The sequence below is a fragment of the Triticum dicoccoides genome, chromosome 4A (assembly GCF_002162155.2).
Source record: "Triticum dicoccoides isolate Atlit2015 ecotype Zavitan chromosome 4A, WEW_v2.0, whole genome shotgun sequence".
NCBI lineage: Eukaryota > Viridiplantae > Streptophyta > Magnoliopsida > Poales > Poaceae > Triticum > Triticum dicoccoides.
The window spans coordinates 720,736,773-720,755,419 of record NC_041386.1 but is presented as its reverse complement, the minus strand read 5'-3'; the positions used below and the strand labels follow the sequence as shown (position 1 = coordinate 720,755,419).

At 43.8% G+C, this 18,647-nt stretch overlaps 1 protein-coding gene across 1 annotated transcript; it reads left to right on the top strand.

Moving 5' to 3' along the window:
* The first annotated feature begins 11,397 nt into the window (after window positions 1-11,397).
* Window positions 11,398-12,182, top strand: LOC119289882. Its single transcript, XM_037569065.1, has one exon. The coding sequence runs from the start codon at window positions 11,478-11,480 to the stop codon at window positions 12,099-12,101; it is 624 nt and encodes a 207-aa protein (XP_037424962.1). The 5' UTR covers window positions 11,398-11,477; the 3' UTR covers window positions 12,102-12,182.
* The last annotated feature ends 6,465 nt before the right edge of the window (window positions 12,183-18,647 follow it).

The following is an 18,647-nucleotide window of genomic DNA, read 5'->3' as shown; positions in this document are numbered from 1 at the left end:
GGGTCGAGGATCGCCGAGGGGTCGAGAGGTTGCCTAGTGTCAAAGTATTGAAGAAATCCATGATGTCATCATTAGTCGGAAGTAACCGAGACATGATAGTACGAAGTTGTGCAAGGTTGCTCTAGAACGGAGTCCCGGATAGGATAATTCGTCTTTTTGTACAAATTTCAGCAAAGGCGTTCCAAATAGCGATATTCGGAAGGCTCTTGCTGAACTTTGTACCAAAAAGTGAATTATCCTACCTGGGACTCCGTTCCAAACCAACTTTACAGAACTTCGTACCATCATGCGCCAGTTACTTTCGCCTAATGATGAAGACATGGTTTTGTTGAATCCTTTGACACTAGACAAATGTGACATGAGGGGGTCGAGGGTCGGGAAATAGGGTAGAGGGTCATGGATCGTCCGAGCTGTCGAGGGTAGAGGATCGCCGAGGAGTCGAGAGGTTGCCTAGCTAGTGTCAAAGTGTTGAAGAAATCCATGGCTTCATCCTTAGCCGGAAGTAACCGGGGCATGATGGTACGAAGTTTTCCAAAGTTATTTTGGAAGGGAGTCCCGGATAGGATAATTCATCTTTTTGTACAAATTTCAGCAAAGGCCTTCCAAATAGCGATATTCAGAAGGCTCTTGCTGAACTTTGTACCAAAAAGCGAATTATCCTATCTGGGACTCCGTTCCAAAATAACTTTGGAGAGCTTCCTACCATCATGCGCCTGTTACTTTTGCCTAATGATGAAGACATGGTTTTGTTGAATCCTTTGACACTAGACACAGGGGGTCGAGGGTGAAATAGGGTACGTAGAGCATCGTGGATCGCCGAGTGGTCGAGGGTCGACGGTCTGGCAATGTGCACAAGTTGATCCAAACCCTAGAAGCGCTGTCGATGCCACCCAAATTTACCAAGTTAAAAGAGTGTTGTCGTCGAGGCCACCCCGAACCCGTGAAGCGTTGCCGAGGCCACCCCAAACCCTAGAGAAGCGTCGAGGCCACTAATAGGATTCCTTGTTGTGATTAGCTAGCTAGGTCTACATTTTCCAATAATATATCCATCTGTCATGTTTGTATAATAATTGCCATGTTGTAATATTTGTAGAAACTATGGAGCACGACCGAGACGAGGATGCAAAACAGGTGTTGGGGAACATAATAACTGCTGGAGGTGATGTCATGTCGTATCTCAACGAAACCGATGGTCTGGAAGGAAAGGATAAAGCAGGCTACTGTTATCAAACAATGGAGGAGGAAGGAGATGACTATGATGGCTCCGGTGACCGAATGCCGGTGCAAGAAGGAGACCGTGATGACGGCTCCGGTGACCGAACAGAGTCCGGCGAGGTATATATATTAATTAAGCATGTGCTGACTAGCTAATTGATGCATTCATTGTTTTGGTATGTAGACATATTAACTCTCGTCTTTCTTCTTTTTTCTAGCCCTCCAGATCGAGCACAACTTTGGTAAAGAAACGAGGCCCGAACAAAAAGTTGAGCCCGGATGAAAGGTTCACGATCACAGCAATCGCCCGCGGTGGCCAACCTATTGAACCCATCCGGACCAACGAAGCATTTTCTGCTCAGTGCGGGGTTCTTCTTAGGGACAATATCCTGATCACCATCCACCAATGGTATAAGCCTAAAAAGGAAGACCCTGAGGTGTCTGATGTCAACGATATGCAAAAAGATGATCTTTGGACCGCATTGAAGGCAAATTTCACGCTACCACCAGAAGAGGATCCGGAGAAGCCAGTTAAAGAGCCATCAATCAAGTCTCATGCTCTTAAGAAGATGGCGGATCTATTCAGAAGGTGGAAGAATGACCTGAAAACAACGTTTGTCGACAAACAAAAGACACCAGAATTCACCGGCCGGAATGAGAAGATCAGAGATCACTGGGACGCATTTGTGGCCCACAAGACATCGGACAAGAGTAAGAAGATGTCAGCGACAAAAAAGATAAATGCTGCGAAGAAGGAGCATCACCATCGCACAGGGTGAGGTGGCTACTGATACATCTCCATCGTATCTATAATTTTTGATTGTTCCATGCCAATATTCTTCAACTTTCATATACTTTTGGCAACTTTTTATACTATTTTTGGGACTAACATATTGATCCAGTGCCCAGTGCCAGTTCTTATTTGTTGCATGTTTTGTGTTTCGCAGAAAACCAATATCAAATGGAGTCCAGACGGGATAAAAAGGGACGGAGAATTATTTTGGAATATTTGGGATTTTCCGGAGGAAGAATCTACGCGAAACAGTGTCCGAGGTGGCCACGTGACAGGGGGCGCGCCCACCCCCGTGGGCACGCCGTGGGCTCTCGTGGGCCACCCGTAAGGCGGTTGATGCCCTTCTTTTTTCGCAAGAAATCTAATTTTATGAGAAAAATCTGGGCGAAAGATTCACCCCAATCGGAGTTACGATCTCTGAATATTTAAGAAACAGTGAAGGGGTAGAATCTGAGAACGCGGAAATAGAGAGATAGATCCAATGTCGGAGGGGCTCTCGCCCCTCCCACGCCATGGGAGCCAAGGACCAGAGGGGAAACCCTTCTCCCATGTAGGGAGGAGGTCAAGGAAGAAGAAGAAGAAGGGGGCTCTCTCCCCCTTGCTTCTGGTGGCGCCGGAACGCCGCCGGGGGCCATCATCATCACCGCGATCTTCATCAACACCTCCGCCGCCTTCACCAACATCTCCGTCACCTTCCCCCATCTATATTCAGCGGTCCACTCCCGCATCCCACTGTACCCTTTACTTGAACATGACGCTTTATGCTTCATATTATTTTCAAATGATGTGTCGCCATCCTATGATGTCTGAGTAGATTTTCGTTGTCCTATCGGTGATTGATTAATTGCTATGATTGGTTTGAGTTTCATGTTTTATTATTGGTGCTGTCCTATGGTGCCCTCCGTGTCGCGCAAGCGTGTGGGATTCCCGTTGTAGGGTGTTGAAATGCGTTCATGATTCGCTTATAGTAGGTTGCGTGAGTGACTGAAACACAAACCCGAGTAAGGGGATTGTCGCGTATGGGATAAAGGGGACTTGATACTTTAATGCTATGGTTGGGTTTTACCTTAATGAATCTTTAGTAGTTGTGGATTGTTGCTAGAGTTCCAATCATAAGTGCATATCATCCAAGTAGAGAAAGTATGTTAGCTTATGCCTCTCCCTCAAATAGAATTGCAATAGTAATTACCTGTCTAGTAACGTAGTCAATTGCTTAGGGACAATTTCACAACTCCTACCACCACTTTTCCACACTCGCTATATTTACTTTATTGCTTCTTTGTCTAAACAGCCCCTAGCTTTTATTTACATGTTCTTTATTATCTTGCAAACCTATCCTATCACACCTACAAAGTACTTCTAGTTTCATATTTGTTCTAGATAAAGTGAACGTCAAGCATGCGTAGAGTTGTATCGGTGGTCGATATAACTTGAGGGAATATTTATTCTACCTTTAGCTCCTCGTTGGGTTTGACACTCTTACTTATCAAAAACTATTGCGATCCCCTACACTTGTGGGTTATCAAGACCTTTTTTTGGCGTCGTTGCTGGAGAGCAATAGCGTGGGGTGAATATTCTCATGTGTGCTTGTTTGCTTTATCACTAAGTAATTTTCATTTGCTGTTCTAAGTTGTTCTCTGTCTTTAGTTATGGATATGGAACACAAAATACCAAAAAATTAGGTGTACTTGCTACTCATGGAGATGGGGTAACTCCTAAAACCCCGATGCTCATTATGTTCAAGATATTATGTACTACTTTGATAATCCTGAGAAAACCCCATTCAACTTTATAATGGGAGACACATTGGATCAACGTGAATACTTTAGGGATTATCGCTTGACACAAAAAGGGAAACTATTATGGGATCAAATTTATATGTTGTATTGGTATGCGAGGCAACTATGCTTGAGATATGATATTACTTGTTGCTCTAGGATGAAGGCTCCACACCTTCCCTTCTCATGCAAATTTAATGATAATGAAACCTTAGCTTCTTATGCTAGAGGTATCTATGATTACTATGATGTTGAACAAATTGAAGAATTTGTTGCTTTTAAGGCTGCTTATGAAATTGAATCTTTGGTTGAAAAGTATGAAGCTTTAGATGATGATGTTTATAGGCCTGAAAATCTTGCTGTACTTAGATATTGCTATGAAGATTATGAATACAATTACTATATTAATGCATTTATTGAGAAAGTCTCCGCCGTCCAAGAAGAGACTAATATTTTGCAGGAAGCCATGGAAGAAGAAAATGATGAAACTGTGAGCTCATTGGATGAAAAAGATGATGAGGAGAGCGAAGAACAAAAACAGGAAGAGCGGATTGATCACCCATGCCCACCTTCTAATGAGAGTAACTCTTCAACTCATACATTGTTTAATTCCCCTTCGTGCCTACCGAAGGATGATTGCTATGATCCCTTGAATTTGTTTGAAATATCCCTTTTTGATGATGCTTGCTATGCTTGTGGCAAAGATGCCAATATGAATTATGCTTATGGAGATGAACTTGCTATAGTTCCTTATGTTAAACATGAAATTGTTGCTATTGCACCCACGCATGATAGTCCTATTATCTTTTTGAATTCTCCCTACTACACTATATCGGAGAAGTTTGTGCTTATTAAGGATTATATTGATGGGTTGCCTTTTACCATTGCACATGATGATTTTGATAGATATAATATGCATGTGCTTGCTGCTCCTACTTGCAATTATTATGAGAGAGGAACTACATCTCCGCCTCTTTATGTTTCCAACACGTTAGAATTGCAAGAAACTGCTTATACTATGCATTGGCCTTTACTTGGTGTGCATGAATTGTTCTTTTATGACATGCCGATGCATAGGAAGAGAGTTAGACTTCGTTGTTGCATGATATATATTACTTTGTGCTCACTACTAAATTAAAAATCATTGTTAGTTAAAATTGCTTTGATATACCTTGGGATCCGGGTGGATTCATTACTTGAGCACTAAATGCCTAGCTTAATGGCTTTAAAGAAAGAGCTGCCAGGGAGACAACCCAGAAGTTTTAGAGAGTCATTTATTTCTGTTGTGTGCTCTTATATAGTTTAAAAACAAAAAAAATAAAGACGGGAACCTAAAAACTTTTCAAAAAGGAAAGTGAAAGTGAGAGAGACAAGCATTGTTGTAGTGGGAGAGCTCCTTGAACTTTGTTCATGCTCACGGAAACTTTGTGAATCTTCATTACATAAAATTTTCATCAAAAATAATTATCCCCTTGTAAAATTCCATTGTAGTATAAAAATAATGTGCCAAGGTTTGCCTTTAGGATGTTTACAATGCTTGTTGGTTTGTACGGTGCAGGACAGAAACTTTGGCTGTTGTGCTCGATTTTATATTTTTACCTGGAACGTCAAATGGTTCTGATTCCTTTTGCACTGTCTTGATGTACAACTTGTTTATGTTTCCTAATTTTGGTAGAATTTTTGGGGTAACAGAAGTATGGTGAATGTTCAGATTTCTACAGACTGTTCTGTTTTTGACAGATTCTGTTTTTGATGCATAGTTTGCTTGTTTTGATGAATCTATCAATTTATATCACTGGATTAAGCCATGGAAAAGCTATATTACAGTAGACACAATGCAAATACAAAATATGAATTGGTTTGCTACAGTACTTAGAGTAGTGATTTGCTTTATCATACTAACGGATCTTACCGAGTTTTCTGTTGAAGTTTTGTGTGGATGAAGTGTCTAATCGAGGAGGTTTCGATATGAGGAAAAGGAAGAGAGGCAAGAGCTCAAGCTTGGGGATGCCCAAGTCACCCCAAGTAAATATTCAAGGATACTCAAGCTTCTAAGCTTGGGGATGCCCCGGAAGGCATCCCCTCTTTCTTCAACAAGTATCAGTATGTTTTCGGATTCGTTTCGTTCATGTGATATGTGCAACATTGGAGCGTCTTTTGCATTTAGTTTTCACTTTTCTTTTATGCACCATGCTGGTATGAGATATTCCTTGGTTGATTTATAGAATTCTCATTGCACTTCATTTAAATCTTTTGAATAGGGCTTTATAGAATGCTTCATGTGCTGCACGTATATCGTTTGAAGTCTGGATTGCCTGTTTCTCTTCACATAGAGAACCGCCATTTGTAGAATGCTCTTTTGCTTCATTTATATTTGTTAGAGTGTGGGCATATCTTTTGTAGAAAGAATTAAACTCTCTTGCTTCATTTATATCTATTTAGAGAGATGACAGGAATTGGTCATTCACATGGTTAGTCATAAAATCCTACATAAACTTGTAGATCGCTGAATATGATATGTTTGATTCCTTTCAATAGTTTTGCGATATAAAGATGGTGATATTAGAGTCATGCTAGTGGGTGGTTGTGGATTGTAGAGACACTTGTGTTGAGGTTTGGAAGTCCCGTAGCATGCACGTATGGTAACCGTTGTGTGACAATTTTGAAGCATGGGGTGTTTCTTTGATTGTCTTCCTTATGAGTGGCAGTCGGGGACGAGCGATGGTCTTTTCCTACCAATCTATCCCCCTAGGGACATGCATAGTAGTACTTTTCTTCGAGGGCTAATAAACTTTTGCAATAATTATATGAGTTCTTTATGACATGTGAGTCCATGGATTATACGCACTTTTACCTTTCCATCATTACTAGCCTCTTCGGTACCGTGCATTTCCCTTTCTCACCTCGAGAGTTGGTGCAAACTTCGCCGGTGCATCCAAACCCCGTGATATGATACGCTCTATCACACATAAGCCTCATTATATCTTCCTCAAAACAGCCACCATACCTACCTATCATGGCATTTCCATAGCCATTCAGAGATATATTGTCATGCAACTTCCATCATCATCATATACATGACTTGAGCAATCATTGTCATATTGCTTTGCATGATCGTAAGATAGCTAGCATGATGTTTTCATGGCTTGTCCGTTTTTTGATGTCACTGCTATGCTAGATCATTGCACATCCCGGTACACCGCCGGAAGCATTCATATAGAGTCATATCTTTGTTCTAGTATCGAGTTGTAATATCGAGTTGTAAGTAAATAAAAGTGTGATGATCATCATTATAGAGCATTGCCCCATGAAAAAAAAGAAAAAAAAGAAAAAAAGGAAAGGCCAAAGAAGCCTACATAAAAAAGGGGGCCAAAGAAGCCCACCCAAAAAAGAAAAAAAAGAAAAAAAAGAAAAAAAAAGGGGCAATATTACTATCCTTTTTCCACACTTGTGCTTCAAAGTAGCACCATGTTCTTCATATAGAGTGTCTCTTATGTTGCCACTTTCATATACTAGTGGGAATTCTTATAGAACTTGGCTTGTATATTCCAACGATGGGCTTCCTCAATTGCCCTAGGTCTTCATGAGCAAGCAAGTTGGATGCACACCCACTTAGTTTTCAGTTTGAGATTTCATACACTTATACCTCTTAGTGCATCCGTTGCATGGCAATCCCTACTCCTTGCATTGACATCAATTGATGGGCATATCCATAGCCCGTTGATTAGCCGCGTCGATGTGAGACTTTCTCCCTTCTTGTCTTCTCCACATAAACCTCCACCATCAATTCTATTCCACCTATAGTGATATATCCATGGCTTGCGCTCATGTATTGCGCAAGGGTTGAAAAAGCTGAAGCGCGTTAAAAAGTATGAACCAATTGCTCGGCTCGTCATCGAGGTTGTGCATGATGGGAGCATTTTGTGTGATGAAAATGAAGCATGGCCAAACTGTATGATTTTGTAGTGATAAGCTTGCTTTGGCCTTGTTGTTTTGAAAAGACAAGATTGCTTTATTGGTATGCTCGAAGTATTATTGTTTTTTATGTCAAATGATAGACTATTGCTTTGAATCACTCGTGTCTTAATATTCATGCCATGATTAGACATATGATCAAGATTATGCTAGGTAGCATTCCACATCAAAAATTATCTTTTTTATCATTTACCTACTCGAGGACAAGGAGGAATTAAGGTTGGGGATGCTGATACGTCTCTGTCGTATCTATAGTTTTTGATTGTTCCATGCCAATATTCTTCAACTTTCATATACTTTTGGCAACTTTTTATACTATTTTTGGGACTAACATATTGATCCAGTGCCTAGTGCCAGTTCCTGTTTGTTGCAGGTTTTATGTTTCGCAGAAAACCAATATCAAACGGAGTCCAAACGAGATAAAAACGGACGGAGAAGTATTTTGGAATATTTGGGATTTTCCGGAAGAAGAATCTACGCGAAACAGTGTCCGAGGTGGCCACGAGACAGGGGGCGCGCCCACCCCCCTGGGCGTGCCCTGGGCTCTCGTGGGCCACCCGTAAGGCGGTTGATGCCCTTCTTTTGCCGTAAGAAAGCTACTTTTATGAGAAAAATATGGGCGAAAGATTCACCCCAATCGGAGTTACGGATCTCCGGATATTTAAGAAACGGTGAAGGGGTAGAATCTGAGAACGCAGAAACAGAGAGATAGATCCAATCTCGGAGGGGCTCTCGCCCCTCCCATGCCATGGGAGCCAAGGACCAGAGGGGAAACCATCCTGCTGTACCCTCTTCTTGAACATGGTGCTTTATGCTTCATATTATTTTCCAATGATGTGTCGCCATCCTATGATGTCTGAGTAGATTTTCGTTGTCCTATCGGTGATTGATGAATTGCTATGATTGGTTTGAGTTGCATGTTTTATTATTGGTGCTGTCCTATGGTGCCCTCCGTGTCGCACAAGCGTGAGGGATTCCCGCTGTAGGGTGTTGCAATGCGTTCATGATTCGCTTATAGTGGATTTCGTGAGTGACGGAAACACAAACCCGAGTAATGGGATTGTTGCGTATGGGATAAAGGTGACTTGGTACTTTAAGGCTATGGTTGGGTTTTACCTTAATGAATCTTTAGTAGTTGCGGATGCTTGCTAGAGTTCCAATCATAAGTGCATATGATCCAGTTAGAGAAAGTATGTTAGCTTATGCCTCTCCCTCAAATAGAATTGCAATAGTGATTACCGGTCTAGCAACGTAGTCAATTGCTTAGGTACAATTTCACAACTCCTACCACCACTTTTCCACACTCGCTATATTTACTTTATTGCTTCTTTATCTAAATAGCCCCTAGCTTTTATTTAAGTGTACTTTATTATCTTGCCGCAGCGCAGCAAGGGACGTTTGTTCCAGAAAGAGAGAACTCCAAGCTCACAATGGCCCTCGGCAAAGCACCCTGGACGGACACGAGGCGGTTACAAATGCCAGGAGAAGAGGAGGAAAGTGGAGCATACCCAACTGTAGAAGCTCCACGCAACGGTACAAGCGCTAGAGGAACGAGAAGCAGTTCACAGCAAGCGACCTGCCGAACCTACAACCGAAGCTACCCCGCCATCTCAGCGGAGAAGCAGCGTGGCTTCCACCAAGCTGATTCAGATGTAGCCTTGCTTCACGGCTCCTGCTATCTACCCCGTGGATGCTATCACAGAGTCTCAACATTGCCACCTTATGATGCAATGGCAGAACGTCAAAGTCAAGGCGGCTCTCGGCTCTGTTCGACCTCCTCAACCCGACGCAATTTTCACTGCCGTCCAATTCTAGAAGGATATGCTAGGGTGACGGTGGACAAAATAACGGCGGGATTTGAGGTCCTCGAGCTTGACCACCCTACCGGTGAAGGGGAGACTCGGCTAGGTTCTGCTCTGAAGACTCCACGCCTATGGTTGAAGGTGCTCATCAATCTTCCGAACTGGACGCCTCCGCCTCCTCCTCCTCCTCCGGTGAGTTAGGGCACTCCGCCTCCTCCTCCGCCTCCTCCTCCGATGAGTGATTAGGGCACTTCGCCTCCTTCTCCGGCGCGTGGCGGCACTCCGCCTCCTTCTCCGCCTGCGCCGGTGCGCCCGAGCAGCCAGTCTCCTCCTTCGCCGCCTCGTCGGCAAGGGCGGAAGAGACCCGCCGCCGCTTCGGCTGCTCCGGGGCATTGTAGTCCTTCTCCTCCGCCTCGTAAGCAAGGAAAGAAGACATCCGCAGCCGCTCCGTCTGCTCCGGCGTCTAGTAGTACAGCCATAGGCGGGAGGCAATACAAATTCGGTCCATCTCTCAAGCCTCTAGACAAGTTACCATATGAGATGACTGTGGAGGAAAACACGGAGGTCTGTCAAGCCCAAGTGAGGGACTTATTTGAAGCGGTGAGAGCAAAGAAACATCCACCTTCGGAGGAGAAGATAGATCCGGTGAAAGCAAAGCGCACTATCGATGCCCTAAAGAAACCACCACCGTCTCCGCCGAAAAACAACTATGAGCGGATTACGGAAAAGGCATAATGTTAGGTAGTGGTAGCTCTAGCGTTGGTTCCACCAACGCTACCGCTAAAAATTAGGAGTAGCGGGGGCCCAATCCACGCTACTACTAAATAATATACAGCGCCTCAGTAGTAGCGTTGGTCCTCGCGCTACTGCTAGGCAAAAAAACCACGCTACTGCTAGGGTTTTACCTAGTAGTGATAGTAATACTATGAGATCCTAAATGAGCATTACTACCACCAGATCCAAAGTGGGCATTAATACCATGACATCAAAACCGAGCATTAATATTCATATATTGGACACGAATAAACAAATGCCTGAGCATTATTAACATGATATCTAAAACAAGAGCACACATCACATTTATGGACGTTACACATACTAATATAAGCAGATCCAAAATGATCACTAGAGTATCTCTGTGAATTTGTTTGATAATAATCATTCGAATACGGGTGATCAAGATATATTACATTCATGAATCTATAGATACAGAAATATGATTATACATAAAATGAAAATATAGTTAGTTGTGAATATAGAGGGCATGAATACCAGGAGATCAAATGTTTGCATTAATACCACGAGATTCAAATTGAGCATTATTATTAAAAGACTTGACACAACTGCACAAGTGCATGGTCATTGGTTACAAGAGATACAAAACAACCACACTACATTTACGGAAATTACATACATTCATAAGAGGAGATGCCCTATATGTTAATACATTTCACAACAGCAATTGGATATCGACGGCCAGGCTGTATTGCATGAATCCATCTATGCCACCATATTTTTGAGTTCAATCCATCTACGTGAATTATATGTATATATGTAAGAGAAAATACCAAATGAGACTTGTCTATAAATACATAGGGCATTAATACCATGGGATCATAAATAAAAATTAATACCACGAGCTCTAAAGAGAGCATTACTACTACGAGATCCTAAATGAGCATTGATATTCATAGATTAGACACAAATGCTCAAGTGCACAAGCATTAGTAGCACGAGATCCAAAATGACCATACTACATTTATGAAACCCCAATACATGCACTATAAATAATTGCCAACATGATGTACATCACCTACATCCATCTATCGCTTCCCTACACATCCTTCTATATCCATTCAGTTCCACCTATCTTGGCTTCAAGATAGTTCGAGATTTCTAGGTAGCGTTGCACCAATGACAACAACAATGAAGACCACCATCACCTTCTCTGCCATTCTATTCTTCTTGCTTTCTGTGGCAATCACTGCTGAGACCAACGACTCTGGTAGTGGCGTGGTGAGGGTGACCAGCCTCATGGTGGAAGCATGCAAGAGTGCCTCAGGCTATCATCGTGAGCTTAAAACTATCACACATGAGTTTTGCTTGTCGACCCTCCGGTCAGACAATAGGAGTGTGGAGGCAAAGGACCACCTTGAACTGGTGCTAGTTGCCATCGACATCCTTAAAGGCGGCCTCACCACTGCCAATCACAACATTGAGAAAATGCTAGAAAGAGCAAAGAATGGCACGGTGCCGATGCGCGATCTTAGTATTTGCAAGGTGTACTATGATACAACAATGAGAATCGTCAATATATGTGATGACATGGTCAAAGATTTCCGCGGAGATAAGGGCAGGCTAAAGTCCTTTGAGCTTCCTCGTTGTGTTGACAGAGCAGGCTACCCAGTTGACCAGTGCTGGTTCGGTCTTCAATTCGATATGCCATGGGCGGATGCATTAATGAGTGAAAATCGTGAGATTGACATGGTGGTCAACCTTGACTATGCCTTCCTAGCACCATATGATGTCAGTGATTAATACAATGCTAGTTTTGTCTGCGATAAATGATGTTGTAGCAACATCAATTTTATTTCATTTAAAATAATGTTTAAAGTGTCACATTTGTTTTACTCTTCTTTTGTTTTACACTTATTTTGTTTTACTCTTTTTTTTTGTTCTACTCTCTCTTTCTCCATGTATCTACACACACACAAACACACGGACACACACACACACACACACAAACACAATTTTTGATCATGAGATCAAAATAATATTATGATAATTAGTAGACTCGTCGTAGCAACACTAGTGAACTGCACCCAAGGACAAATTGAACTTCGGCAAACAATGTTGAAATGGGGCTTGCGATATACCATGCGAAAACTATGAAAACGAGGATGACAACCTGTTGAAGCTTTTGCAAAATCTAGACAGTTTAAAAGCATTTTTTTTCAAACCGTTTTTCTTCAAACAAAAAACATTAAGTGTATTTTCGAGCTCGATTCCAAAATGTTTATCGGAATGAAGCAATTAATATGCTGTTGGAAAGATGCTACAAGGCTGCTAATTACACAACGGTTAAACGGAGATTCGAAAAAACACAGAATTTCTCAACCCAAACTTTCAAACTCATATTTTTGGCTTCAAACCAAACGGCCCATCTGATTGATGCAAATGATGTGGCATTGGAAAGCTTATGGAAATGAGCTTGTTTTTATGTAGAAAGAACTTTCCAATTTTAAACATATTAAAAGCAATTTGAAATAGGTTGAAGTTCCACCGAGAATGCATTTTCCCATTTGTTTCTCAATAGTTTGCGGGAACACAACCAATGATTTGGCCTTGGAAAGCTTGAATATATGCGAAACATTCCTGTATATATTAAACGCTTTATGGTTTTAAGTCAATTTCGAAAATGGCCAAAACCAATTTTTGGGCGCCATTCTCGTGAACTTTATCTTAATGGGAAACTTTTATAGAGAGAGTTTTCTCTAATTCCTAGCCATTTTGAAATAATTTTAGAAACAGCAAAATCATGCATGTTGCTTTCATCACGAAAACAGAGTCTTCGAAAACATAGTGCATGAAGAAGTTGTCCGTATGGGGTTTGTGTGTTTGAACTTCACTCTGTTTCTTGTGTAATTGTTTTGCCCATGACTCCGAAACCACTCCTAGGAATTGAGCAAATGATACACCGACAGAAACTATGGATGTGGCACAACTTTTCTGTGCTGAGTATTTTTCCCATTTTTGCGGCGGTATAAAACATTTTTTAATATGTTTAATGAAGTATATTGAGAATGTTAAAGAGGTATAATCAATGCCTGTACTAGGTGTATTGAAGATGGGACTACATACTCCCAAGAGTACATAAAATTAGTCATATTCTAAGATACCCCAATACGAGTTTTGTGTGGGTCTATTTTACTAACACTCTTAAGATCTTATTCTACTAACACTTCCTTATTCCAACCCTAAAAAACACTTCCTTATTCTCTTAACAACACCGTGTTGAGCGAACCAACCTGTGCTTGGATGGTTAGAAGGACAGTGGTATCCCCAGCTCACCAGGATCCAAGTCATGGTGCTCGCATTATTCCTGGATTTATATCAGGATTTTCGGTGATGCGCTTTAAGTGGGAGGAGACGTTCCCGTCGACGACGAGGCGCCTACGGTGACTTCGTAAATTTCAAGATGACATGCTAGCTCAGTCTCTCGAAGGTGCTCATAGGGGTAGGGTATACGTGTGTGCATTCATAGAGGTGAGTGTATGCGCGTATGTATGAGCGCTTGCGTCTATATTGATGTTCAAAAACAACACCGTGTTGACCAGTACCTACATACTAACCCGACAAAAACAACCGTCCCAAACAGCGGGGAAAAAAGAAAACCCACCCCACATTATCCTCTCTGTCCCACAACTTCCATCTACTCCCGATGACCTCCCCCTCCCAGCCCGCCACCTCCTCGTGGCACTGCACCATCTCCCACCCTGCGGCGCACTAACACCGCCCTCCCACGCGCCGCCACACCAATGCCTCCTCCGTGCTGACGAACCGCCTCTCTCCCCACGCCACGGAACCACCTCTGTCCATGCGCCTCCTGCCATGTCCATCCACCAACACCTCCCCTAGCCACAGCCATCGCCACTCCCCTGGCCACGGCCGTTGAAGGCCTCCTATGGTCACTGTCACCGCGTGCCACTGGCTGCCACTGGCATCATAGGTCGCGCTTCCCATGCCTGTAGTTGCCGAGCCCCCTCTCTCTCGCACGGATGGAGGTAGAAGAAGAAGCAGAGGAGACAGCACTGAATTTTGCCGGCGACGAACGCCGCCACAGGCGCACCAACGCCCTAATCTTTTTTTCTTTTAGCTGGCTGAAACCAAGCAGTACACAGAGGGTATTTATCCAGGGAGTATGCACAGACGAACGCGGTGCTCCACTCCTGTCCACACGCCCACGACGCGTTGCACGATCGGCTCGCCTGGCCGAGCGCACGGCGCGCCACTACGCGCACGACGTGGTCAGCTCCAACAGAATGACAACGGCTAACCTGTAACTGTCGACCACTCGGACGCGGCCACATACCGGCGTCCGACCGAACCAGAACACACGCGCACACACACAGGGCACACCCGGCACGGCTACGTACAACCTAGACATGCACCTACATGCGGGTTGATACCGACGCCGTGGATAATTACTAACATTCTCCTCCTAAGCCACGACCTCGCCGTCAATGAAGTTGTTACAGCTCCTGTCGATGTCGTGACCACCACCGCGGACTCGACCTGGTGCATGCTTCATCGTCTCCGGCGACATACACCGAGCTCCTTCTCTGCCGATGACACACACCTGGTGAGGGAGTCCTGGATTAGGGGGTGTCCGGATGGCCGGACTATGATCTTTGGCCGGACTCCCGGACTATGAAGATACAAGATTGAAGATTTCGTCCCGTGTTCGGATAGGACTTCCTTGGCGCGGAAGGCAAGCTTGACAATATGATATGAAGATCTCCTCCCATTGTAACCGACTCTATATAACCCTAGCCCTCTCCGGTGTCTATATAAACCGGAGAGTTTTAGTCCGTAGACGAACAACAATTATACCATAGGCTAGCTTCTAGGGTTTAGCCTCTCTGATCTCGTGGTAGATCAACTCTTGTACTACCCATATCATCAATATTAATCAAGCAGGAGTAAGGTTTTACCTTCATCGAGAGGGCCCGAACCTGGGTAAAAACATTGTGTCCCTTGTCTCCTGTTACCATCCGCCTAGACGCACAGTTCGGGACCCCCTACCCGAGATCCATCGATTTTGACACCGACATTGGTGTTTTCATTGAGAGTTCCTCTGTGTCGTCACCCTTAGGCCCGATGGCTTCTTCGATCGTCAACCGTGACGCGGTCCAGTGTGAGACTTTTCTCCCCGGACAGATCTTCGTATTCGGCGGCTTCGCACTGCGGGCCAATTCGCTTGGCCATCTGGAGCAGACCGAAAGCTACGCCCCTGGCCATCAGGTCAGGTTTGGAAGCTTAAACTACATGACCGACATCCGCGGGGACTTGATCTTCGACGGATTCGAGGCACGGCCGAGCGCGCCGCACTGTCACGATGGGCATGATCTAGCTCTGCCGCCGGACAGCGCCCAGAGCGCCGCTCAGGTGTCCGCTCCGACCATTAGATCGGAGCCGACTGCGCCAGTCGGGGACGGTCAGTTGGATGCTGCCCTAGGAGCCGCAATCTCTACGGCGATTGAGCCGATTACCAGTCTAATCCTTCGCGAGGCCTGTGACTCCAAGGTGCCGGACTCCTGTACGGACTCCGGATCTTCCGCACCTCTTCCGATCGAACCCAATTGGGCTCCGATCATGGAGTTCACCGCCGCAGACGTCTTTCATCACTCGCCCTTTGGCGATATCCTGAATTCACTAAAGTCTCTCTCTTTGTCAGGAGAGCCCTGGCCGGACTATTGTCAGCAGGGTTGGGATGCGGACGACGAAGAAATTCGAAACCCACCCACCACCCACTTTGTAGCCACTGTCGACGATCTAACCGACATGCTCGACTTCGACTCCGAAGACATCGACGGTATGGACGCCGATGAAGGAGACGACCAAGAACCAGCACCTATAGGGCACTGGAAAGCCACCTCGTCATATGACATATACATGGTGGATGCCGCTTCACGGTGTAGCTGTGGCCTCCGCCGCCGCGCAACACCTCCATGCTACCATGCCGTGCCGCACGTCCACGGCCTCTGCACCTCCACGCAGCGCCTACGCTGCCGCCGCGCTTGCTGCAGGCCGCCTCCGGGTCCGTCATGGCAGTCGTAGTGCAACACACCTCCACAGGACAACACCTGGCCTGGAGCTTCAGCGCGCAGCCACCGACGAATGCCGCCACCGCTGGCATGCCCCCGGCAAGGGGAACGACGCCCAAGACAACTAAGCTCATGATACCAATTGTAGTTTCCGAGCCATGTCTCTCTCGCACGGACATAGGTAGAGGAAGAACTGGAGGAGACAACACAGAAGTTTGCCGGCGATGAACTCTGCCAAGGGCGCACCGACACCCTAATTTTTTCTCTTTTCAACTGGCTCAAACCAAGCAGTACACAAGGGGGTATTTATACAAGGAGTGCGGACACACGAACACCGCGCTCTACTCCTATCCACAAATAGCTAGTCAAGTCATGCGCCAAGCACGTTCCCGTGTAAACTGCCGCATGGCACGCACGTCGCGCATGTACTCGGTGTGGACAGGTATTAACAACCTCTTTATCGCGTTGGGTGCAAGTTGGTGTTTGTTTGTGCAAGGACAAGGTGACTTGAGCGTTGTCTCCTACTGGATTGATACTGTGGTTCTCAAAACAGAGGGAAATGCTTACTCTACTTTGCTGTATCACCCTTTCCTCTTCAAGGGAAAAACCAATGCAAGTTCAATAAATAGCAAGAAGAATTTCTTGCACCGTTGCCGGGGAGATCTACGCCAAGTCAAGACATACCAAGTACGCATCATAAACTCTCATCCCTTGCATTACATTATTCGCCATTCCCCTCTTGTTTTCCTCTCCCCCACTTCTAAAATGATTTTTTAAAAGATTTTCCTTTTCTTCGCCCCTCTTCCGCTCGTCTTCTTCGCCTGCTTTTTGTGTGCTCGTGTGTTTAAACGCCAGATTAGCTCTCATGGCTAGTCCTCCCATTATCGGGAGCACTCCTAATAATGAAGTCCTTAATTTCAAACAAATGGAAGGATAAAATTTAAAAGATGGTTGGTGTAGAATTTGCAATGCTCAAAGTAGATCTACTCGAAAGCAATCTACTGTTGTTCTTCTTCGCAATTTTTATGTAGGCATTACTCCTTGGAATAGATATGTTCTAGACACCATTACCAAAGGAAATTTCTTTAGGAGCCATACTTTTCATTCTTATAATGCCATGATAGATTTACTAGGTCCCCAACCTCTTTTGGTTAACGGTACTGCTTTAACTTTGGAGCATGTGATGCAAAGACTTGATATTATTGAGAATAAAATTGCTACTGTAGAGTTGATTGAAAATTTGGATAAAAAGATTAATGATCAGATTCCTCAATATGGATCTAAAGTAGGAGTTACTTTAAAGAATCTTAGGGAAAAGGAACCAATAGTTAATGAAAAGCTAGATCAAGATTCTACTAGAATTGGCAAACTAGAAGATATTATTACCAACTTGGGTTCCTCTTTTTCTTCCATTAAAACTACTCAAAATCTTCGTCCAACTAAGTTTGCCAAGTTTACTTATGTTCCTATGAATAAAGGTGAATCTTCTAGTAAAGACAATGAAGATCTCCAAGCGATAAGTATTCACCCCAATTTTCTCGATATTATCAAGGAACGAATTGTCACGAATGAACTTCTTGATTTCTTGCCTAGGAGTTTGATCATTGATAAAACCAAAGAATCTCCTAAGAATTATAAGTGTGTAAATATGAAGAATTGCATGCCAAAGATGATAATACTTAGATCTATTCATGTTTCATGCCTAGCTAAGGGCATTAAACAATAGCGCTTGTTGGGTGGCAACCGCATTTTACTTTATTTTTACTTTTTAGGTTCTGTTTGCCATTAAATAATTTATCTAGCCTCTAGTTAGATGTGGTTTTTTGTTTTAGTTAGTATTTGTGCCAAGTAGTCCTTTCGTATAGCTTACGGTGATAGTTAATTTGATCTTGCTAAAAAATAGAAACTTGATGTATGTTTTGGCACTCAACTCGCGGATGGTGCTTACCATGCTCCATCTTCATCACAAAAAATATTTAAATCATGCACAACCCAGATGACAAGCCAAGCAATTGTTTCATTCTTTTGATGTTCTCAAACTTTGTCAACTTTCACGCAATACATGAGCGTGAGCCATGGACATAGCACTATAGGTGGAATAGACTGTGGTTGTGGAGATGACAAAAAGAAGGAGATAGTCTCACATCAACTAGGCGTATCAATGGGCTATGGAGATGCCCATCAATAGATATCAATGTGACTGAGTAGGGATTACCATGCAACGGATGCACTAGAGCTATAAGTTTATGAAAGCTCA

What these genes read in the sequence shown, in the direction of transcription:
- LOC119289882 (XM_037569065.1), top strand. Translation starts at nt 11,478, where the DNA reads ATGACAACAACAATGAAGACCACCATCACCTTCTCTGCCATTCTATTC.